The sequence below is a fragment of the Malaclemys terrapin genome, chromosome 3 (assembly GCF_027887155.1).
Source record: "Malaclemys terrapin pileata isolate rMalTer1 chromosome 3, rMalTer1.hap1, whole genome shotgun sequence".
Classification (NCBI taxonomy): domain Eukaryota; kingdom Metazoa; phylum Chordata; order Testudines; family Emydidae; genus Malaclemys; species Malaclemys terrapin.
In genome coordinates, this window is record NC_071507.1 from 113,900,443 (window position 1) to 113,926,073 (window position 25,631).

A 25,631-nucleotide genomic window follows, 5' to 3' on the forward strand; every position below is an offset into this window, starting at 1 on the left:
GAGCCCCAGGCCCTTTAAATAGCCCCCAGAGTCCTGCTGCTGGAACCCTCGGGTAGCAGTGGCAGCCGGGGGCTCCGGCAGCAGTTTAAAGGGCCCGGGGCAGTAGCGGCGGCCAAGCCCTGGGCCCTTTAAACTGCTGCCAGAGCCCCCGGCTGCTGCTGCTACCCTGGCGGGGGAGGGGGAGAGCACTTACCAGTACAGGGTGGGCCGGGGCTGGCTCTGACCCCCCCCCCATCCTCACTCCTTCCGCCCGAGGCCCCGCCCCTTCCAGGGGCCAGAGCCGGCCCCAACTCAGCCCCGTACCGGTAAGTCCCTATTTCTACTTTCACCCCTGGGTATAACTTTGGTCAAATCACTTAATATGTCTGTGCCAGTTCGTCATCTGTAAAATTATAACAATAATTTCTTGCTCTCACATTTTGTCTGCCTTATCTATTCAGTATGTAAGCTCTTCAGGGCGGGCACTGTCATACTGTATGTACATACAGTGCCTACCACAATGGAGCCTGATCTTTGGTGGAAACTCTAGATCAGGGATTCTCACAATGAAATTTTTGGCGGCCTCAGAGTGCAGCCACCAACTCTTGCTGGTGGCTGCTCCGACAATTTTTCCTAAAATACTTAATTAACTTTAGAAAAAACAAATAAATATGCACCTATGCACATCAAAATCATTGTAATGTATTTATTGCTAGCCAGTACGTCTGCTACTGAGAAAAGTGATATTTGTATGTTGGCTAATATTTTTTACAGCCTCCCAGCCAGCTAAGACTGCCGTGAAAAATGATATTAACAAACATACAAGTATTACTTTTCACGGCAGACTTACACAGCCCCAGCAAGCCCGGGGACAAATTAAGCCCTGGATGGGGAGGTGGATGGATAGTCTGCAGGGGTCAGGGGCGATGAGGGCCCCAGGAAGGAAGATGGGGAGGCAGCGGGGAGCCAGAGCCTGAAGCCCCAGAGCGATAGCCTGATGCCCTGCAGCCAGGGGACGGGACCAGAGCCCGAAGCCCCGTGGCCAGAGCCTGCCACCCCACCATCCCAGGGCTGAATCCTGAGCCCCACCGCCCCTGGGAAGATGGGGAATTCACAGGCTGTCTGTTCCTCCAGCACTGTGTCTCCAGAAGGGGGCCAACCCCTGCTGGCAGCCCCAGCAACCAACACCAAAGTGGCACATCCAGGAGCAACAGGGAAGGTGGGGACAGCTGCTTTGCCCCCCAATCACTGCCCAGGATGTTGTGGCCACAAGAAAAGCCCAGGGCAGCGGCCATGCATTTGAGAAACGCTGCTCTAGACACTAGTGTCACAGTTCAGGCCAATTGCACCTGTATTCCCCCATCATGGGCCACCAAGGGCACCCATTTTAGGCTCCTGGCTGCTTAGCCGGTGTCACCTCTCTTGGGTGGAGACCCATGTCTTTTCCTTCTGACTGTTTTTCCAGGTTGTACAGTTCCCAGCCTAGACTATGATATTTCCAGCAAGCCAGACTTCCTAAAAGGCCAGCGCCTGCACTTTGCTTTCTTTCCAGAGACTGTGCCCAGGGTGTTGCCCGCAGTTATAAGTTACCACACAACTCTTTATAAAAAAGCACATTTATTTTTAAGGTGAAACATATTAAAACAACAAAAGAACCTACACGCATGCTAAAAATCTTATCAGAGGTTATCCCAACTCCAGCCTCAGGATCTGGTAGCTGTTAGTTCTTTAAAACCCACAACTGGGTTTTCCCCATGGCTACAAGTTTATAATTTAGAACCAGAACACAGGCTAGCAGAGTAGCCAGTTTCTTTATATGGCTATTGACTGTTACCTTTGTTAGCAGGTCATTAGCAGACAAAGACCCTTTCCTTAGGGCATACTTTTAAAAGGCTGAGTTTTTGCATAACCAAAGGTGGAAAATTTGTTTTAGTCTTTTTTAAGGTATTTTCCAGGAAATTCACTTAACACTTATTGTTCCATTTTAATTTAAATGGTTTAAATTAAAACCATTGATTTAATATTTCTCAAATATTTTAATTACACTGTCGGATACTATTATAAAACAAAACTATCTAAATAATCAACTCCTTCTTTACTTACAGATTCATAGATTCCAAGGCCAGAAGGGAATAATCTAATCTGTAATAATCTAATCATTGTAATAATCTAATCTGGATAACACGGGCCATAGAACTTCCCCAAAATAATTCCTTTTGATTTAAGCAGATCTTTTAGAAAAACATCTGAACTTGATTTTAAAATGACCAGTGACAGAGAATCCACCATGACCCTTGGTAAATTCTTCTAATGGTTAATTACCCTTACTGTTAAAAATTTTCACCTTATTTCCAGTCTGAATTTGTCTAGTTTCAACTTCCAGCCATTGGATTGTGTTATACCTTTCTCTGGTAGACTGATGAGCACTTTATCAAATATTTTGTTCCCCAGGCAGGTATAGACTGTGATCAAGTCACCCTGTGACGCTGTACCACATAATGCTTTATGGGAATATGACATAACTGGAAATATGTTTTGTGCTGCCTGTGCCATGTAACATACCTCTGTAAAAGTTAAGGTCTACTATATCTATTCATCCTATTTGTACATATATATCATTTTGTACTTGAGTTTAAGAATATTGGCTGTATACTTACTTAGAAATCAAGCAAGCTTTGTGAGGCACTTGGTCAGCTTCTTTAGGTTAAGTACCCGATCAGGAAGCACTTGGGGAACAATAGGAGTACTTGTGGCACCTTAGAGACTAACAAATTTATTAGAGCATAAGCTTTCGTGGACTACAGCCCACTTCTTCGGCTATAGTCCACGAAAGCTTATGCTCTAATAAATTTGTTAGTCTCTAAGGTGCCACAAGTACTCCTGTTGTTCTTTTTGTGGATACAGACTAACACGGCTGCTACTCTGAAACTTGGGGAACAATGGATATTGGAATGCTCCAATCCACATAAAAAGGTGGCAGCTCCCAAGGGGGTTTCTGTAATCCAACCCGTTACACACCCCTTAACCTTTTCTTTGTTAAACTAAATAGATTGAGCTCCTTTAATCTATCACTATAAGATAAGTATTTTATCATGGATATTTTAGTCAAAGTCATGGACAGGTCATGGGCAATGAAGAAAAATTCACGGAAGCCCATGACCTGTCTCTGACTTTGACTAAAAATATCCATGATAAAATGGGAAGGGGCTGGGCAGCTGTGGGGTGGCTGAGAGCTCCGGGGCCTTTACCACCCACAGAGGGTTGGAGCTCCAGGTCCTCCTGTTCCCCTGTGGTGGCGGAGAGCTGCAGAGTCCACCTCCCTTCCCAGTGGCGGGGAGCTGCGGGGATCACCCTACCACAGTCGCCACCATGGCCGGGGGCTGCGGGGGTCCCCCTGTTGCCTGCGAGGTACCGGTCACCCGCAGCGGCCAGGAGCTGTGGGGTACCGCTCCTGCCCAGAGTGGCTGGGAGCTGCGGGGTACCCTCACTGCCCATGGTGGCTCAGAGCTTGGGGGCCAGCTGCCTCAGGCAGCAGAGGTATCTCATAGCTCCCTGCCCTGCGGGAGGCAGCGAAACCCTGAAGCTCCCAGCCACCAGGGCTGAAGTCATGGAGGTCTTTGGAACTCACGGATTCCATAACTTCCGCAACCTCCATGACAAAATCGTAGCCTTACGGCATGTTTTCTAATACAGTAAAAGCTGTTTTATCTGACACTTCACCAACTGGAAAGCTCTATAAACTGGCATTTCTGATCTTCATTGAAATTCCAGTTTATAGTCCAGTTGGAGTGGGGCCAGCAGGGGGTTGGGGCATGGGAGGGGATGTGATGCGCGGTCTCTCGGAGGGAGTTTGGGTGCAGGAGGGGGTTTGGGGCACGGGAGGGTGTGCGGGGTGCCGGATCCAGGGGTCACTCACCTCGGGCAGGGCCCCACAAGCAACTACCTGTCCCAGCTGCTCCTTAGGTGGAGGTGCAGCAGGCAGCTCTGTGCGCTGACCCCGCCCTGTCTTGAGTGCTAGTTCCGCAACTCCCATTGGCTGAGAGCCGCAGCCAATGGGAGCTAAGGGGGCGGCACCTGTGGGTGGAAGCAGTGCGCAGAGCCGCCTGCCATGCCTAATGAACCCCAAATCATTTTCATCTTTATCCTAGTTTAAAAACCTCTGTGGGGACTCTCTTATTTTGGTTGAAGAGTGGCTTATTTCAGATTAGTTTAACAGGGGTCGGCAACCTTTCAGAAGTGGTGTTCCGAGTCTTCATTTATTCACTCTAGTTTAAGGTTTCGTGTGCCAGTAATACATTTTAACATTTTTAGAAGGTCTCTTTTTATAAGTCTATAATATATAACTAAATGATTGTTGTATGTAAAGTAAACAAGGTTTTTAAAATGTTTAAGAAGCTTCATTTAAAATTAAATTAAAATGCAGAGCCCCCTGGAACGGTGGCCAGGACCCGGGCAGTGTGAGTGCCACTGAAAATCAGCTCGCGTGCCGCCTTCGGCACGCGTGCCATAGGTTGCCTACCCCTGGTTTACACCATGTCCCCAATCCATTTAAGCTATTTCTTTCTGTAGAGAAGGCCTAACTTACAACTGCCATTTCTTGTCAATCTTCTCCAAGTACTCCTCAGTGTCACCCTTCCTCTCAGTAGAGGAACGGAACTTGTAACTCCTTCCACAGCTGTCCCATGCATCAACCAGGATTTGGGAGACTAGAAGTTAGTGTAACTAGTACCCTAATAATCACTGCCTCTTGCAAACAAAGAGGGTTGTGGTATGTGGAACCATTCATTAATTTAAGGGGTCCTGAGAGTAGTTCTAGACTTTGGGAGAGGGAGAAGAGAACTACTGCCATAGTCACCACTTAGAAACTTTTCAAAGCTGAAGCTCTCAAATTATCACTACTATGAACTTCCACACTACTATTGCGTCTACGTTCCATCTCACATTCACCTTAGGTTTTGGCTAAACAGCAACCAAACATTATTGCACCCTTTTCCCCACTCCTGTTATTAGGGAGGGGACATACTTTATTACAAGTCCACAAAACACCTAGCGCAGTTTTTGGTGCAGTTGGTTAACAACAATTAGGCTTGGAAGAATTTGATTTTGATTTTTTTATAATTTCAACAGATAATGTCAATATTTCTTTGTAAGTATTTTTTTTATTTTTATCGATTTAAAGATGCGCAGAATTATGTGTTTAAGCATTTGTTCCTGATTTTTATTCATTTAAATTTTCAGAGTTGAGGGAAATTATCAGGAGAGGTCAGACAATAATTATTTAAGTCAGTAGATGCTGAGATTCAAAAAGGTAAAACTTTATAGACATTAAAACACAAACTGTCAACAGCCAATGTCAAAATATACAAGGTAAATATCCCTAAATCAAACTCTAATAAGAGTTTTCTTATTAGCATTTTTCTAACTATGCCTATCTGTAAATTTTGATTATTATTGACAGAAATATTTTTTCCTCGGTTTCTGTACAGTGAAACAGACATTTACCGATAACAATCTAATCCTTCCAAGCCTAACAATAATTAAGTACAGACTGGAGAGGGAAGGTGTTAAAGCACCTCTGTGGTGGATTTTCCTTCCCAGTAATGTTACAGCAGCTATTTGTATATCTCTGTTTGAAAGCAGAGTGAAGAATTTTACTCTCATATTTTTCAAACAGACTAACTGAACTTTGGCACTTTTTCTCCCATACAGCTCATCATGGATGACTATTTATAAAATGTTTATTATATTAACAAAGAATTAATTTCCCAGCAACTCATTTTTATCCTTAAAAATCACATGCCATGGCTCCCAGATAATAAAAGTAGTTGGCAAAAATATAATGCTGTCTTTATAAACAGTAATATAATCTAACTCCTAGAGTAGTTTATAAGTATTAGTATAGAACAGGGGTAGGCAACCTATGGCACAGGTGCTGAAGGCGGCACGCAAGCTGATTTTCAGTGGCACTCTCACTGCCTGGGTCCTGGCCACCGGTCCGGGGGGCTCTGCATTTTAATTTATTTTTAAATGAAGCTTCTTAAACATTTTGAAACCTTATTTACTTTACATACAATAATAGTTTAGTTATATATTATAGACTTATAGAAAGAGACCCTCTAAAAAGGTTAAAATGTATTACTGGCACGCGAAACCTTAAATTAGAGTGAATAAATGAAGACCCGGCACACCACTTCTGAAAGGTTGCCGACCCCTGGCATAGAACATCATCTTATCTTTCAAATTATTAGGGTGATGGTCTCCCATAATTTATCCACCTTCCCACTATGAGACTGTACTGCTGAATTGTTTTCTCTTTAGGAATCTGAAGTTAACAAACTTCTGTTGTGTTGCAGATTTACAGTCACTGCAGCTTTATCCAGTTCACCTTAAACAGGAGCCAGGCAAGTTGCTGAACAGGAGCCAGGCAAGTTGCTGATATGAGATTCAAAGCATATTACAACTAAATTCAGGAACAGCTCTGTACTGTAAGTAACATTTATAACTGGTATTGCAGCGCTGCCTCCATTACCAAGAAACAGCAGGAAAAGGACAACAAATCATTACTCAAACTCAAGGGGGGAAAGCAGATAGAAATCCAGCTCCCACTGAGGCACCTGTGGATTCATAATGCACTAGATTATCATTTTAAAATATGAAAAACAAGCCTATTACCGATGGCAAAGTCCACAGGTACATTTTTATCAGCACTGAAATAATAACGCACACTTACCGGGCAAAATAGCCTTGTCTCCGCTCCTTCTTCTCCTCCTTAGTCTCCATGGTATACAATGAAAAGTGCCAGGTGAGCGTTTGGGGTGTGTTTCTCTTTTTCACAGCGCCTCATACCCACGTATAGTTCCCTGTATTTATCATTTAAAAGCAAAAAGGAAGTTCATAAATCAAAATGTCAATAACTTCTGCAGCAATTTACAGTGCGGAGATAACATACATAGCCTCATGACAAATGGCAGTAAACTTTAACCAGTGAAAACATGTCACATGATACGGACCTATTGTACCAAAAACACAAAACTGTGAATACGGTTGGGCAAGTCACTGCAGAAAAATCATATCTGAGATTTGTTTGTTTTTGTTCTTTTTTTTTCTGAGGGAGAATCAGAGGGAATCTGAAGAGAGTCTGATATGCAAATCAGTGACAGCATTTAAAGTGACATACTACAGGGGATTAATTCAAAGCACTGTAACAATGTCTTAACAGCTTGTAAATATTTTATCCTTTACAGATTGGTAAACTGGTTGTATATACCAAAAAAGCCCACTCTTCCTTTGTTTCCCAGTTATGACCATAATGATCCCAAACTGCCTAGAAATCCTATAATACGAGAAGCAAAACCTGAAATAATAATTTAAATTGAATTTACTGAAAAATGCTGACAAAAGCAACAAACCAGAAAGTTTGAGTAGGGGCCCACTGCCAATTCAACTTGAAATAGTAAAAAGCAATCTGTTTTATCTGTAACAGCACAGGTATTATTTTTCATTCCTCGTTAAACCAATATGGAAGATCACAAATAACGATGGTACAGGTTGAACCTCTCTAGTCCGGCATCCTTGGGACCTGACCGGAGCTGAACTAAAGAATTTGCTGAACCACGGGAAGTCAATGCAGAGTTCCAGTGGGTCTCCATAGGCGTGGGAAGTAGGGGTATGGGAGGTGCTGCAGCACCCCCAGGCTTTGCGCCCAGCACACCTGCGTCCCGGTCACCGGCCCCCTGCCTGGGGGCTCCAATGCCAGTCCCAGGTCCCAGCCGCCAGCCCCTCGCCCGGGGTCCTAGCCGCCAACCCCAGGTCCTCTCCCTCCCTTCCAGAGCTTGAATGCCATGAATCAGCTGTTCATGGCGCTCCGGAAGAGTTGGGAGGAAGGAGGAGGAGTTGGGGTCACCAGTGCGCAAGAGGCGCGGGCGGAGGGTGGCAGAGTGGAGAGTTTGGCACCGGTGGAGGCTCTGCACTCACTAATTTTTCCCCATGGGTGTTCCAGCCCTGGAACACCCACTGAGTCGGTGCCTATGTCGGACCATGGATGTTGCCAGACCAGGGAGTGACGGATTAGAGAGGGTCAACCTGTACAGTGCTTGCAGATGAATTGTAACCACCTTGAACAAGGAACCAGTGACTTTTCTGGGATGTATGAGAAATGAAAAATATACCTAAAGAAGATCACGATAACATCCAAAGTTTTAAACTATTGCAGATTAACATATCAGTTTTGGTTAGATATCTGTTTATGTCATTATACATTGGCATCACAGCTTCTTTACACAATGCAGGACCAAGGCACTTTTAAGCCAGAGGGTAGGATTTTCAAATGGGCTCTGCACTACAGCTGGGCAAAATATTAATTGGAGCAGGGGTTTGAACACAGGTGTCCTCCCCTCCCCCTAACCGCCAGGCTAGAGAGTAATTCTCAATGAATATTTATTTATTTACACAAAATGAAACCACTTCTACGAAAGAGGTTCAGAGACACCTATCCCAGGCTAGTCAACAAATAGCTTGGTGGTTAGGGCATTCCCCTGTGACATGGGAGACCCGGATTTAAATCCCTGCTCCAGACTTGGAACGTGAACCTGGGTCTCCCACATCCAAACTGAGTGCCCTAATCACTAAGCTATTAGATATGGGGGAGGCCTACACTGCTACTCAGCACTGGTCTAACGCTGCTCCTGCTGAAGTCAATGACAGGCCAATGCCATGCGCTTTTGAAAATCCCATCCAAAGCGCCACTGGAGCAACTCTTTTTCCAAGAGGCTATTCTGATGGACATATGCTCATTTTCTCACACACACATACACAGATGGAAGTAGTAATTTAATTGGGAGTAACTTTCCTGCACACTAGATTAGATTTTAAGGCCAGAAGGGACCATTAGATCATCTAAGTAGTCTGATTTCCTCTATAATACAGGCCGTAGAATATCATCCAGTTACTCCTGCATTGAGCCCAATAACTTGGGCTTAGCTAAAGCACATCTTCTATCAAGAGATGGAGAATCCATCACCCCCCTTAGTAATGGGAGACATAGAAATGATTTTCCATGTAAGCAACAGAAAATTTACCCCTTAGCATAATCTGTTCCCACCAGTTTTGTTTCTCCATTAAAATCACACTCCTCAAACTAGCAGGCATCTATCAAAGTAAATGTAATACCAAAGAAGAAGATATTTGGTAGAGTGTAATATTATATTCTATCAAAACATGTGGAATAATTTCCCCATCCCCATATAATGAGCTCTGAACATCATCAGCCCATGTTCCTCAACATGTACAGCATCAAAATGCACTTTCTATTCTTACAAATTCTTTGTGGTTAACTGAACATATTCCAAATTAAAATCTTCTTTCTATACAGTTATCTTATTTAGTGGTCATCATTGGAGTCTGTAACAGCAATCATTATAAACCCTAAATTGAATTAGATAGATTAGACAGGTTTACCATTTTAAAAAATGCTGAAAAATCCCAATCAAGTGCTCTGCAAACTAAAATGTTGCAGTCTTCAGTAGGATACTAGGATCTATGGCCTTGGCTACACTTGCGAGTTGCAGCGCTGTAAAGCCGCCCCCAGCGCTGTAACTCACTCCCCATCCACACTGGCAAGGCATTTGCAGCGCTGTATCTCCGTGGTTGCAGCGCTGCATGTACTCCACCTTTCCGAGAGGAATAGCGAGTGCAGCGCTGCCGCTGCAGCGCTGCGGCTCCAGTGTGGCCGCCCAATGCACTGTGAATGGCCTCCAGAATTATTCGGCAGTATCCCACAATGCCTGTTCTAGCCACTCTGGTCATCAGTTCAAACTCTACTGCCCTGGCCTCAGGTAACCAACCATGTGACCCACCCTTTACATTCCCCGGGAATTTTAAAAATCCCCTTCCTGTTTGCTCAGCCTGGCGTGGCGTGAAGTGCTATCAGCGAATCTTTCCAGGTGACCCATGCCTCCACACGCCAAGCGAGCCCCAGCATGGAGCAATGGCGAGTTGCTGGACCTTATCAGTGTTTGGGGGGAGGAAGCTGTCCAGTCCCAGCTGCACTCCAGCCGTAGGAATTACGATACCTTCGGGAAGGTATCAAAGGACATGATGGAAAGGGGCCAGGACCGGGACGCCCTGCAGTGCAGGATTAAAGTGAAGGAGCTGCGGAGTGCCTACTGCAAAGCCCGCGACGCAAATGGCCGCTCGGGTGCTCCCCCCACGACATGCCGATTCTACAAAGAGCTGTATGCGATACTTGGGGTTAACCCCACCTCCACTCCGAGCATCACCATGGACACTTCAGAGCTGGTGTGGGGGCGGGAGGAGGAAGAGGAGGAGGAGGAAAATGGGAGTGATGGTGATGGGCCGGATGGAGACACCCCGGAATCCCTGGAGCCATGCAGCCAGGAGCTCTTCTCGAGCCAGGAGGAAGGTAGCCAGTCACAGTGGCCGGTACTTGGTGGAGGACAAACAGAAGAGCAGGTTCCCGGTAAGCGTTTTTTTTTTCGGGAAGGAATTTTTTCGGTGCGGGCTCTTTGGGAGAGGAGGGTTAGGCATGAATGCCTAGATGCGGAATAGTGCATTGATGTGGTTTATCACATCGCAGTAATCGGCCTCGGTAATCTCCTCGAATGTCTCATCCAGAACGTGTGCAATGCGCTTGCGCAGGTTTATCGGGAGAGCCACCGTGGTCCTTGTCCCAGCCAGGCTAACATGTCCGCGCCACTGTGCCGCGAGGGGCGGGGGGACCATTGCTGCACACAGGCAAGCTGCATATGGGCCAGGGCAGAAGCCGCATTGCAGTAGAAGACCCTCCCTTGCTTCCCAGGTCACCCTCAGCAGGGAGATATCGTCCAGGACGAACTCCTGTGGAAAATGTTGGGACAGTGTTCAGTGTAGGTGCCCCCTGAAGCTGTTGGCTCTCCCCAAGGCACAGAAACCCAGAGGACAGTGCAGCCCTGAAACAATCAGTCCCCTTTACTCACCATTTTGAGGCTCCCGTGGGACATGTGTGCTCTGTTTCGGACGGGAAAATTATGCTATTGTGTAGACCCTGTGTGTTTTCTACTCCTTAAGTGTGGGGGGAATCACTACTTTGTCTGGTACAAACAATGCTGCCTCTGTTAAATGTTGCATTTTGCCTATACAGCTGCATCAACCTTGAGACCTCAGCCTTCCCTCTTATCGCCTGCTCAGAGACTGCAAAGACTCAGGAAGAGACCGCGAAAAAGCAAAGAAGACATGCTGCAAGAAGTGATGCGGCAATCTATTAAAGAGAATGAGAAAGCACAGGACTGGAGGGAGAGAGAAAGCAGGATCCGCCAGGAAAACGCAGCGCATTGGCAGCAGCAAAGCACAGATCGGCTCATAAGCATCCTGGAGTGCCAAGCAGACGCTATCCGGGAGCTGGTAGCCATGCAGAAAGAGGAGCAGTACCGCAAACACCACCCCTCCCACAGCCCTTGTCCCCAAACTCTTTCCATTGTGCCCCACTGTCACCTCCAACCCACTTTCCCCAACTTCCGTGTTCTTCACGCCACCCGCTGCCTCCAACACCAGTATCTTCACCACCCAGCCCTGAAAACCACGACCCTTACCCTCTGCACTCAACCCCCATCACCATGCAGTATAGCTATCCTGAAGTGCAGCACTCACTGCACAGCACACCAGACAGGACATATGCGAATCTGTGATTGTACTGTTCCCCACTCCACCCCCTTGTTTCTTTTCAATAAATAATTTCTTTTTCTTTTCAATAAATGGATTCTTTGGGTTTGAAAACATTCTTTATTATTGCATAAAGTAAAAGACTCCTTAGTCCAGGAAATAAACAGGCACTGCAAGTCTGCTTGTCTGCTTAGGAAACACTGATTCCTAAAGATTGGAACTACTGCACTTCACTCCCGTGCAGGGCACCAGATATCACTGCTGGTTTTCAGCCTCAAATTGCTCCCTCAAGGCATCCCTAATCCTTGCAGCCCCGCACTGGGCCCCTGTAATAGCCCTGCTCTCTGGCTGTGCAAATTCAGCCTCCGGTGTTAAACCTCGGATGTCCATGCCTGAGTGAAGCTTTCACCCTTCCCTTCACAAATATTACGGAGGGCACAGCATGCAGATATAACCGCGGGGATGCTGTTTTCGGCCAAGTCCAGCTTCCCATACAGAGATCGCCAGCGGGCCTTTAAACGGCCAAAGGCACACTCCACAGTCATTCGGCACCGGCTCAGCCTGTAGTTGAATCGTTCCTTGCTGCTGTCAAGGCTCCCTGTGTAGGGTTTCATGAGCCACGGCATTAACGGGTAAGCGGGATCTCCAAGGATCACAATGGGCATTTCAACTTCCCCTACCGTGATCTTCCGCTCTGGGAAAAAAGTCCCGGCCTGCATATTCCTGAACAGCTAAGTGTTCCGAAAGATGCGTGCGTCATGCACCTTTCCAGGCCAGCCTGTGTTAATGTCAATGAAACGCCCACAGTGATCCACAAGCGCCTGGAGAACCATAGAGAAATACCCCTTCCGATTAACATACTCGGATCCTAGGTGGGGTGGTGCCAGAATAGGAATGTGCGTCCCATCTATCGCCCCTCCACAGTTAGGGAACCCCATTTGTGCAAAGCCATCCACTATTTCCTGCACGTTACCCAGAGTCACGGTTCTTCTGAGTAGGATGCGATTAATGGCCTTGCAAACTTACATCAATACGATTCCAACGGTCGACTTTCCCACTCCAAGCTGACCGACCGGTAGCTGTCTGGAGTTGCCAGCTTCCAGATTGCAATAGCCACCCGCTTCTCCACTGGCAGGGCAGCTCTCAATCGCGTGTCCTTGCGCCGCAGGGTGGGGGCGAGCTCCTCAAACAGTTCCATGAAAGTGGCTTTTCTCATCCGAAAGTTCTGCAGCCATTGCTCGTCATCCCAGACTTCCATGACGATGTGATCCCACCTCTTGGTGCTTGTTTCCCGAGCCCAAAAGCGGCGTTCCACGGTGCTGAGCATGTCCGTGAATGCCACAAGCAATTTCGTGTCATACGCGTTACGCGGTTCGATAGCATCGTCGGACGACTCACCCTCACTCTCACTTTGGATCTTAAGGAATAGTTCAACAGCCAAACGTGACGTGCTGGCGAGACTCGTCAGCATACGCCTCAGCAGTTCTGACTCCATTTCCCGCAGGCAGATCGCGCTGCACAGAAACCGTTGAAAGATGGCGCCAAAGGTGGATGGAAACAAAGGGATTTCTGGGATGCGAAGCGATGCATCACGGGGCATTGGGACAGGACCCAGAATCCCCCGCACCCACGCCCCCTTCCCACAACCCACGGCGCCAGAATGGGAAGAGGTGCTCTGTGGGATAGCTGCCCATAATGCACTGCTCCCAATAGCGCTGCAATTGCTGCAAATGTGGCCACGCCAGTGCGCTGGGCAGCTGTCAGTGTGGACAGACTGCAGCGCTTTCCCTACTCAGCTGCACAAAGTCAGGTTTAACTCACAGCGCTGCACATCTGCAAGTGTAGCCAAGGCCTATGTGACAGTAGCATAGGAAAAACACCATAACATGTCATTCTGTCCCAGATACTTAGGGTCCAATTATGCAAGATGCTGAGTGCCTCCTGAAAAATTAGGAGCATGCTTACATCCAGCCTCTTTGGGAGGCCCTGAACAGCTTTCAGAACCAAGTCCTAAATACTTAGATGCTTAAATATAAGGCAACAACAGTCACTTTTTTTGCTTGTGCTGTATTTAGAGTCAAGCCTGCACTTGGAGTTCAGGTGCCATCTATCCAGTAAATTTCAAGAAGTTCAAGTGCAAAAGGAGCTTCTTCTTCTTCTCGAACTTTGACCACCCATCAGGTAGTAAAAACAAAAACATTCTGTGCAGTGTGTCACGTAGCAAATCTATGCATGAGAATGTAAGTCAAGAGGCTACAATTTGCTTCCCATTTCAGCTCCATACAACACAAACAAAAGCAGCAGAATGTATCCCTTCAGGCAACTTCAAAATCAAGATTAAATACAATAGAAGTGCAGTATTCTATTCAGGATAAATGGACTACCCTGAAAATGGGAACATAATATATAAAGTAGAAGTGAAGTGAGGGCATTCACATAAAATTGAGGAATTCTTAAAAGAGAAGTAAAGTGTTTGTTCTTTTTTGTCTTATTGTACTGAGAGGGAAATAATGAGCTCATCTCAAACATTGTTAAGAAGTTCTTCTATTGTTTTGTTTAGTTTTAAATCTTAGCTCACTTTCTCTGAAAGAAATTTGAGTAATTCCAGAGAAAATACTAATGCATCTTAAAGGTATGTTGTAAGGTTAAAATCTGTACTTAACAAAAAATTCTGTCTTAATGTTACTATAGAAACAGATACTAAAAATGCACATTTTAAAAAAAATCTAATTTAGTTTTCACCATTTATGTTTGGCGTTTTTGCGCTTCACTTGAACAAGGAAAACAAACGAGGCGAGAGGTTCTGAAACTTTTTCATAGCACGGATCACATTACAATAGCAATATTGTCTCATGGACCATCTCCCGTCATGACAACATAACACTCTACAATAATTACTACCAAAAAATAATAGTTGGGAAAGAAAAGCTTCAGTTTCTGTTTCTCATGCATTAGTTTAATGCTGCAATGATTTGATTACAAACACTACAGGGGAATGTTTAGTTCTAAATAATACACATTTTTACTTGAAATTTAAAAACATTTGAAAATTCTTTAATACATTTTTATAACTTTTATTAAATAAAGAAACCCCATATTTTTCACTGTAACAGATAGTGTCCCTTCAATACTGTCAGAAAAGAGATTAGATTAATTTAGGTTAGGACAGATATTTAAAAATCCACCTCTTGTAGTAACATTTTCTGTACTACAGATAAGGATTGGATCATGAAGCTTCTATGGAGGTCCAAAGATAATATTTTTATTAGGGAGAAAGATACTCATATTCTCAAATACTGCCAGCCAGGACCGCCCAGAGGATGCAGGAGGCCTGGAGCAAAGCAATTTCGGGGGCCCCTTCCATACATAAAAGTTGCAATACTATAGAATACTATATTCTCATAGGGGCCCCTGCAGGGCCTGGGGCAAATTGCCCCACTTGCTGCCCCCCCTCCCCCACCCCCGGGCGGCCCTGCTGCCAGCATGGCCCAAGCTCAAAAACATAAGTATGACAGAGTTGAATTTCTCTTTATAGGTATTTCAGGTTCAGTATTATTTCCTACTAAAATGTACTTTTCAAAAGATGGGAGAAAGTTTCTATTTAAGGACTCTGATGATGCTAGGGTTTTTTTGCTTTGTTTTGTTTTGTTTTTTCGACACAGTTTTCGAAAGAGGGAAGATCTGGTTGAATGATCTCATACACTCGCTCTCAAGATGAATTATTGCTAAACTCCATGTTGAGAACAATTAAATCAGTGTTAAATAACATAGTCAAATAAAATATATACCAATATGAAATATTTAAAACTATACTACAAATTTGAGTTAGTTATGTGTTTAGGCTTCTTGCTTTTGGTTTATTTTATTAATACCTAAATAGTCCTCTAACCCCTTTTCATTAACCCCTTTTAACTGAGTCTTAGGGACTCTTATTTTCTTCCTTCTTTTCACCTCTCAATCTATCAAGATGAACTGATTGATTTTAAACAACAAATTAATTAAACATTAAGAACATTTTGTTATTTGTGTTCCAAGTCATTTGTTTTCTTTAAATAAGTCTGTTTGGTGCACACCAGGGTAACAACCTATAATCACTTTTTGACTGGCTCTGCGGCAGAGTTCTCAAGCATCAAGTACTATTTTCCTGAGCTGTGCACATTGCTGATGGTATATTCAACAATATTAGTTCACAGATGAGCATGAAACAGATTCTGGTATTTTGATATGACATTCAGTTTATCTGGTGCTTTATCTGGTGCTTGTCACTTTGTGCAACAAGTTTAAGAATCACACACATGAAAAATGTCACCACACACAGACACATCCCACAGAGAAACTGTGAAAATCTAAGGCCACATCTCCACTACAAAGTTAAGTTTGACTGTATGTAAGTCGACATCAAGCCTCCAACTTAAGCAAGTCGATCTTGCGTGTCCACACTATGCTCGTTGTGTCGACAGAGTGCATCCTGTGATGCAGGGCTTGCATCGACGCACGGAGCACTGCACTGTGGGTAGCTATCCCACACTGCACGTAGCAGAGTGGAATTTTGGGTTGGGCTTGCAATGCCTTATGGGACCAAAACATTGGCACAGGTGGTTATGGGAACATGGCATTAGCCTCCCATGATGCACTTACCTATCTCCCTCCCTGAAATCAATGGCAAACAAACCAAGCCTTTTTTGCACTTTTTTTCATAAACCTGGGTTACCCACACGGATGCCATAGCACGATAAGCATGGACCTGCTCAGCTGTACGCTGTTGTTTTGAGCATTACAAACACCTCGCACCTTATCCTGCAGTATTTACACAGCCAATATAGGAGCCGCTGCATGGAACAATGTGATGCCACACAAGCAGCCCTGCTAGAAGACATAGAGCAGAGCAATTCGCAGTTGCTGGTGACAGTCATGCATCACTTTGACACAGTTGAGCGCTGTTTCTGGGCCTGGGAAACAAGCACTGACTGGTGGGGCCGCATCGTTATGCAGTATGGGATGACGAGCAGTGGCTGCAGAACTTCTGAATGCATAAGGCCACTTTCCAGGAACTGTGTGAAGAGCTTTCCCCAGCCCTGAAGCACAGCAATTCTAAAATGAGAGCTGCTCTGACAGTGGAGAAGCGAGAGGAGATAGCTCTGTGGAAGCTTGCAATGCCAGACTGCTACCAGTCAGTGGGGCATCGATTCGGAGTGGGTAAATCTACTGTGGGATCTATTGTGATCCAAGTTTTCAGGGCCACCAACAGACTACTGCTAAGAAGGGTAGTGACTCTGGGCAACGTGCAGGACATAGTGGATGGTTTTGCTGCAACGGGATTCCCTAACTGCAGCGGGGCGATAGACGAAACGCATATCCCTAGCTTGTCACCAGACCACCTTGCCAAAGAGTACATAAACCAAAAGGGGTACTTCTCAATGGTGTTGCAAGTGCTGGTGGATCACAGGAGCCATTTCACCAACATCAACCTGGGATGGTTGGGAAAGATGCATGATGCACACATCTTTAGGAACACAGGTCTGTTCAAAAAGATGCAAGTGGGAACTTTCTTTCCAGACCGCAAAATAACCATTGATGATGTTGAAATGCCACTTGTGATCCTGGGAGACCCAGCCCCTATCCCTTGCTCCCACGGCTCACGAAGCCATACACAGGCAGTCTAGACAGCAGTAAGGACTGGTTCAACCATAGGCTGACTAAGTGCAGAATGGTGGTGGAATGTGCCTTTGGATGTTTAAAAAATTGCTGGTGTTGTTTGCTTACTAGGTTAGACCTCAATGAAAGCAATATCCCCATTGATATTGCTCCCTGCTGTGTGCTCCATTATCTCTGTGAAACAAAGGGAGAAAAGTTTCTGCTGGGGTGGGGGGTTGAGGCAGATCACCTGGCCGCCAATTTTGAACAGCCAGACATCAGGGCAATAAGAAGAGCACATCAAGGGGCTCGTGTAAGGTTACCATATTTTAAGTGTCCAAAATGAGGACACTCCACGGGTCCCCGGCCCTGCCCCAACTCCGCCCCCCAGCCCCGCCTCTGCCCCTTCCCAACTCCGCTGCTTCCCGCGAACATTTGATTCGCGGGAAGCCTGAAGCAGGCAGGCAGGCAGCAGGCAAGCTGGGGCTGGGGCTGGGGGGTGCGAGGAGGCGCAGCCCAGTCCGACCCCCCCCCGGCCGAGTGGCTCCCTCCGGTGGCCGACCGGCCGGCCCAGGCCAAGAGGCTCTGGCCCCGGCGTCTCCCGCCCGGCTTGGCTCGGGCCCTGGGGCGCCAGCCCCAGCCCGGCCCCGGCCCCCGGCCGAACACCGGCGGCCCCTCCCTCCCTATTTTCCCGGACATGTCCGGCTTTTTGGGATTTCCTCCCGGACGGGGATTTGAGGCCCAAAAAGCCGGACATGTCCAGGAAAATCCGGACGTATGGTAACCCTAGGCTCGCGTCTCTGTGAAGCTTTGAAAACCAGTTTCAGCAATAAGCCAGAATAATGTGACCGTTATCTGTGTTGTTCCTTACCAAACTGTCCCCTCCATTGCATTTTCTCCCCTGTAAACTTCACCCCCACCAACCACCATGTGTTGAATGAATAAAGAATCTTTTCTCCTCAATCCATTATGTTTTATTTTGCACACAAACACACAGAGACAGCAAAGAAAAGTAAGATAACCTGGGGCAAAGGACTGATAACACTGGGGGGGAGGAGGGAACAAGGAAGTTTGCTTATAAGTGCACTGCAATAACAATCAAAGGTGTAGAAATGGGTGCCTTCGGGTACAAGGACCCTCCCCTGGTGTTGAGTGCAAGGGATATCAAACTTTCGCCCCCCTCCTCTGCCTCATAGGACATTGTGTGAGGAGGATGTAGAACTGGGTGACTATGGGCAGCAAGTTCAGCATAGGCTGCAGAAGGACTCTAGCATCCAGCTGCCTTCCTTGAACCTCAGCCAGACACTCAACATGTCAACACGCCTTCATAATCCGCAGCATCCCTTCCTGTGTGGCACGCTCCTATTCCCTACATGCTCTCCTGCCTCCCTGTCCATGTCCTTGGACAGTGTAATCCTCCATGCTCTGAGCTCCATCTTATCACTCTCAGAAGTGCGCATTAACTCATTGAACATGTTCTACCAAGTCTTCTTTTTCCGCCTTCTAATCTGGGAAAGTCTCTGTCCCAGTGTGGAGGATGCTGCAACAGACAAGGTTTCAGCTGCAATGAATGCAAAGCACAAGGGAGTATTGACAGTGCATACATTGTTTCTGGTGCAAGCTTAATTTTTTTTTTTATAATAAAACACCCCTCAATACACTTCACTGCAAGCCACAACGTAATCACAACCACTGGCTATTGCAAGAGTCGGTCTGCTGCTCCAGCCATGGTGAGTAAGGCCATGAGGCATGGGTGAGAGGCCTTGTGCTGCTGCTTTTGTGAAGACATCCTTGGGATCACAGGTTGGAACTTGAGAAAAGCCCCCTTTCCCCTAGCAACCTGGATGGTGCTTGAGGACAGGCACCAGTGTAAAGCCTCCCCCAAATAGATTGGTTTTTACAAAAGCAGTATCAAGGGGGGGGGGGGGGGGAGAACAAACAGGAAGCTGCCACCCCGCCACCCCTGTTTTGTTTTGTTTTGTTATTTTTATAATGCTGCTTGCAGTACATGGTGATCCCTTCCAATCATAACTATGGCATGTTTGGGAAAGCGTGGTTGTGTGACCCAGATTTCACCAAACAGGGGGCAGATTACTTGTTAAATTGTTTGCAGTTTAAGGACTAGCATTGAAAACTTACCCTGTTTCCTAGGTGACCCTAACAATATCACTCTCCTGAGGGTAACAGAGGCGGCAAAGGAGCAGATTCTGCAAGCATCTGGGTACAGACCTGGTCCTTATGCTGCAATGCTGTGTGCTGCAGAGTTAATACTGGAGTGGCGCGGGAAAGTGTCCTACCAGGACGAAATAAGGTAGCCCTTTCCAGAAACCTTCTGCAAAAGATTGCAGAGTACCTCCATGAAAGCTTCCTAGAGATCTCCATGGAGGATTCCTGGGCCATCCCTGTGCACGTAAACAGTCTTTTTCGGAGAGCACCCTCTGCATAGCTGGACTGGCCACCGATACCCTCTACACCTACTTTTTTGTTCAGATTAAACGTAAAAAATGATAGCCTGTAACCCCTACGGTTTGATTGGGAATGTGTACTCATCAGAGGTGCCTTCCCCGGCATTACACTCCGTTGCCAACTGGTCCTGTGTAGGGATGGGCTCCAGCATTAAAAACAGTTCTTGGCTGTCAGGGAGAATGGATCCTCTGCTTTCCTGCCGCGCATTCTCCTTCTCCTCAAAAAATCCTCATCACTGTTGCTCAAGGCCACACGGGGCTCTTGGGAGGTATTCACGGAGAATTTTGGAGTAGTGGTGGGATCACCGCTAAGAATCGCATGCAGCTCCTCATGGGGCAGAACCAGAACAACTGTTCATCTCCCTTGTCTTCTGGTATGCTTGCCAAAGCTCCTTTATTTTCACGCGGCACTGCTGCATGTCCCTGGTGTAGCCCTTCTCCCGCATCATGCCCCGTACAATCTTGGCATAAATGTCAGCGTTTCATCTGCTGGATCGGAGCTCTGTCAGCACAGACTCTTCTCCCCACACAACAATAAGATCCACCACCTCCTGTGTTCTCCATGCTGGATCGCATTTGCGGCCTTGAGTCTCCAAGATCAACTGTGCTGGTGAACTCTACATGCAGCTCAAACAGGAAATGAAAATTCAAAAGTTCCCAGGGCTTTAACAGGGGAGCAGCTGTTTCCTGTGTACCTGGCTGACTTGCAGTGAAGTTGAAAGTATCTCCAGAGCAGTCACAGGGGAGCACTGTGGGATACCTCCTGGAGGCCAATTCATTCGAATTACACAGTGCAGTGTCTACACTATCCCATGTCGACTCGTGGATGTCGAATCAAGCGCTACGCCTCTCGCAGAGGTGGAGTACAGAAGTCGACTTTACAGGCCACTTAGGTCGGCGGAAGGGATTCGGTAGTGTGAAAGTGAAATGAATTATATTAAAGAAATAGAATGAATTAAAGAATGCTGTATGAAATGCTGCAATCCAGGTGTCAGGAAACTGTTAATCAGTTGCTCCACTTAAGGGCGATTGGTGAAGCATTAGCCTTAGATAATAAGAGCTAATAAGGAAGTAGGATATGCATATTGTGCCCTAGGCAAATTCTTCAATTTGCTCTCTCTGTCCCTTTGTTTAGTTCGCACCCTTTTATCTGTATAAATAAGACTGTTTGAATCTTGCATGGGGGCTCACATTATCTGAATGTATTAGCAGAGCGCTGTGCTAATAAAACAGAGTGGTCTGACAAACTATGAGTCCTGAGTCGAACTTTGACAGTAGTCTAGAAACACATTATTAGATTGACTTAACGCGGCTTATGTCAACCTAAGTTTGTAGCGGACCAGGCCTAACCCATACAAGATCTAGCACTTTTCTCTCTTCCATGTCCCCCATTACTGTAATATATACATGCTTCACAATCTTTGTTGTATGTTTCCTGACAAAATTCTTGAGAGGTAGGGAAGTGCTATTATTTCCATTTTACAGATGGGGAACAGAGGAACATGGAGACTAAATGACTTGCTGATATCATACAGGAAGTCTGTAGCAAAGCAGGAAACTGAACCCAGGTCTCCGAAGTCCCAGGTTAGCATGCTAACCACTGGACCATCCTTCTCTCTTTAGGTTCTCCAACAAACAATGGAAGACATAGCAGGTCTGAGCCTGCATTTCAACAGCTTTCTGAATTTCTAGCACAGAATAACCACTATATTATTAAGTGGAGGACAGATACATTTGATTGCTTCCTATTATTGTTAAGAGGCCTGAATCAGGGCTCAACTGTATTAGTTATTGCACACACATGTAACATAGAAGAGAGATTCCCTGCTCCAAAGAGCTTACAATCTAAACACAGGGTTCTGTTTCAATCTGCTTCCTTGGAGAGGACTATATTTGAAATGTAAGAAAACATGCAGGGTTTTATTTGTTTCAATGTCAATTTGACACATATAAGGACACAGTGATAGCAGCAAGGATATTACCAATAAAACAGCCAGAAAATAGGTAGCAAAAAGGACTCAACATTATAAAAATGAAGTAGTAGTAGTGTGTGTGTGTGTGTGGGGGGGGGGGGTTTCTTAAGGAAAAATTATATACAGCACTCTGAGAATGATCTTGAAATATGGATCAGAGTGAAAAAAGGAAGAGTTCAGCAAGCTAGAGCAATGCAAGTGGAAGTATTTACTCCATTTTACTAATTAGGGACCTGATCCTGCAACTGGCTTCAAGAGGGCAGATCTCTGTGCACACATGGAACCCAGTAAAGTCAATGGGGCTCTATGCGGGTGCAAGGATCCACCTACACAGTTTCATGATTGTGACAGAAGAAGCTTATTCAATACAGACTTATTGTGAAGCAAGTAAGTTTGGAGTGTGAGGATTCTGATTTGTTATCAAGTCGTGGAAATGAGAATAAGGTTTACATGCTGTGGGTTACTGGGCTGAAGCACATATATTATCAAGTCTTTAAAGAAATATTCATTTTAACATGCCTTTCCATTTATTCAAACAGTACAACAAGCAGGTGGATTTTAACACTATACCTGCACAGTGAAAGGCGATGTCAATTTTCATTACATTATTCAGCAATGACTGGACCAATCAGGTTTACTTTGAATTACTGTCATGATCAACTAGTTCATTTCATTTGCTGCAATCATAAAAAACCAAGTAGAAGAACAACACTGCAGGGTCTCAGGATAAAAAGGCAACAGAAATGCATAGCCAGCAAAGATTAGAGTAAGCCACAGCTTATTTAGTTCTTTCTTCTGGCAGAATCCTGCAACTACAAATAAGATTGGAGGCTTATAAGTAAGCTCCAGCACAGACATATAATTTAGCCTGAGCTACATTTTATTAAATTAGATTTAAGTGCCATGAACAATAAATGCAGAAGTTATAAGAAGGTTACCTTAAGAAAACCAGGGAATTTTTACCCTCAATTATGTAATCAAGGTACTGATTACCATGTGAATTTTAAAGAAATTTCCAAAACACAAATATGAATAAGCTCTTTGTCTTTGCAAAATGTCATGGTCCAATCAACTTGCTAGACTACACCTGGAAAGCTTCCTCATTGGGGTGAGATTGAGTCTGCTCATGCAATCCTTGCTCACAAGAGTAATCCTTACTTATGCAAATATTTCCATTGATTTCAATGTGTTTGGGTGAGTAAGAGTTGAAGCAGCAGACCTACAGTGTTTCTTGCAATGATACTGCACTTGTAAAATCTAATAAAGTGGTTTTCAACTTGTGGTCCACAGACTATGTCTAAGGCAGGGGTCTCAAACACACGGCCCGCGGGACGGGCCCGCCAAGCTCCCCACGCCACCCCCCACCCCTCTGCCTACCCATGGGATTGCCTCCTGACGCTGCGAGCCCCACACTGCTCTCTGAAGCAGCCAGCAGCGTGCCCCTTTGGGCCGGGGGAGAGGGGGAAGGAGGCAGAGGGCTCCAGCATTGCCTCCTTCCAGGCACCCCCCCCCGCAGCTCCCATTGGCCGGGAACAGGGAACCGTGGCCAATGGGAGCTTCGTGGGAGGTACCTGGAGGAGCGGCAAGAGCAGCACAAGCAGGGAACCCCGAGCCTCTCCCCCTCCCCCAGCGGCTGCAGGGACACTGGCGCCTGCCCTGGCCCCCGTGAGCGCCGCTGCCACCCCAGAGCCGCTCTAGGTAAGCGGCACCAGACTGGAGCTCACACCCTGAACCCTTCCAACACCCCCAACTCCCTGCCCTGAGCCCCCAGCCATATCCCACACCCCTCCTGCACCCCCAACTCCCTGCCCTGAGCCCCCTGCGGCATCCCACACCCCAACTCCCTGCCTAAGCCCCCTGCCACATCCCGCACCCCTCCTGCTGTTCCCTGCCCCACCTCTTCCCACCCCAACTCCCTGCCCTGAGCCCCCTGCCTCATCACACACTCCAACTCCTTGCCCTGAGCCACCTGCTGCACCCTGCACTCCACCCCCCGCCGCACCCCTCTTGTACCCCACACACCAACTCCCTGCCCTGAGCACCCTGCACACCTCCTGCACCTCAACTCCCTGCCCTCAGCCCCTGCTGCACCCTGCACCCTTTCTGCACCCCCTGGGGGCAGCGCTGGGGTGGGGACTTCAGGGAAGGGATTGGAATGGGGCAGGGAAGGGGTGGGAAGAGGTGGGGTAGGGGCGGGGCCTAATGGAAGGGGTGGAGTGGGGACGGGGACAGAGGCAGTGGTGGGGGTGTCAGTGATGCGGCCCTTGGGCCAATGCACAAGTCCTCATGCGGCCCTCAGGGTCATCTGAGTTTGAGACCCCTGGTCTAAGGGATCTGCGAAAGGTCACCATTATCATAGAACAGTGGTTTTCAAACTGGGGTCTGCAGACTATGTCCGAGATTTCCAAAGGGGTCCGTACCTCCATTTGAAAATTTTTAATGGGTTCACAAATGAAAAAAGGTTGAAAATCACTGATCTAATACAACTCGAAAACACACAGAGAAATAAAAGACTTGAAATTGAATACATGGAAAAGATTTCTGTGGGGATTTTGTTCAAAATAAACTTAGCTGGGTATCAGACCAATGCAGACTTGTATTTCTAAGGCTAAATGAAGACAGAGATTTTCTATGGTAGCTCCATCTTGTGGGATCACTATACCTTCTACTGAAAACTAGAATAAAAAATGTGTCAACACTGTTTCCAATCCAAAGACATGATCCTGCTTCCAGTGGACTCAGCAGAAAAACCTTTATTGACTTAATTGGGAATAGGTTTGTGCCCCAAATCAAATCACTATGTTTCCTCACAGAACATGAGTAAGTGAATAAAAATGCAAGGAATTCCATGCTGCGAGTAACAATGGTATTTGTCAAAGATAAAAACATCTTGCTTTAGTCTCCTGTGCCCTTAATACTTGGCAACCAGACACCATCAAGTTATTTTCCACATGCTGCAATACATCATGGTGTGCAATTCAGCTGTTGCTGTTAGAAAAAAAAAACTGGAAAATAACATGGTAATTCATTAATATGGGGTGAGTTGTATAATATTGAAGGTTAAAAGTAGCTCTCAACAGACTATCTAAATTGTAAGGGTTTTGGTAAGTCTCATTGTAGAAGTTCATTCCCATATAGGTTTAAAGGAAACCTTCACTCCCTTGCATCTTGTGTTTGCATGTACAGCAGTGCAAAGCTGGTGTAAAACACCAACACTCTGTTTTGGCAGCATTTCATTTCCATGTTGCACAAGCGTACATGGCAACACAAGGCAACGCAGCAAAGAATCAAACCCTGTATGCTTTACAAAGAGAAAACGCTAGTGTTTTCTTATCAGATATCGTATAGGAAGATGAATGTTCCAGAAAAACCCTATATAACATTTTTAAAAACAGAATGAATGATATACTTCTTAAAGTCAACAGGGCTACTTGCATGTGTAAAGTGATGCACGTGCATAAGTGTTTGTAGGACTGGGGCTCTAGTTGGTTCTCAAATGTTGAAAAAACACTACACTCTTTATTTATTTAATTAAACCCGACAACGTTTCTGTGCAATAGCATTACCACCCTTTTACAGATGAGAAACTGAGCCCCAGGAAGGTTAAGAGACTCCCCTTCAGATCATATTGCAAATCTGTGACAGAGCCACAGACCTCTCAGTTCCCATTCCTGTGGTTTATCTACTGCTCCTTACTTCCTCTCATGCTTCTACCATTACACATTTTGAATTAAACCTGAAAGTCCTAACAATATTTCAGAGGCTATGCCTCCACTAGTAGTTAGGAATGTGATTCCCCTGCTCGTGTACACGTACTTGCGATAGCTCTCATTGAGCTAGTGAAAGTACAAATAGCAGTGTAGCTGATGTACTGTGGCTCCAAGTTGCTGCTCTGAAAATGTCTTACAGTGGAATGTCCAATAAA

The 25,631-nt window shown here is 46.0% G+C and overlaps 1 protein-coding gene across 6 annotated transcripts in view; it reads right to left on the minus strand.

Annotated features, from left to right (window-relative positions):
* Positions 1-25,631, minus strand: part of NCOA7 (nuclear receptor coactivator 7) — a 130,004-nt gene that overhangs the window by 78,783 nt on the left and 25,590 nt on the right. For all 6 annotated transcript variants that reach the window (XM_054022167.1, XM_054022166.1, XM_054022170.1 and 3 more), the window contains one exon: positions 6,710-6,839. In XM_054022167.1, the coding sequence (XP_053878142.1) occupies positions 6,710-6,759 (50 nt within the window). In that variant the 5' untranslated portion in view covers positions 6,760-6,839. The remainder of the gene's footprint in view (positions 1-6,709; positions 6,840-25,631) is intronic.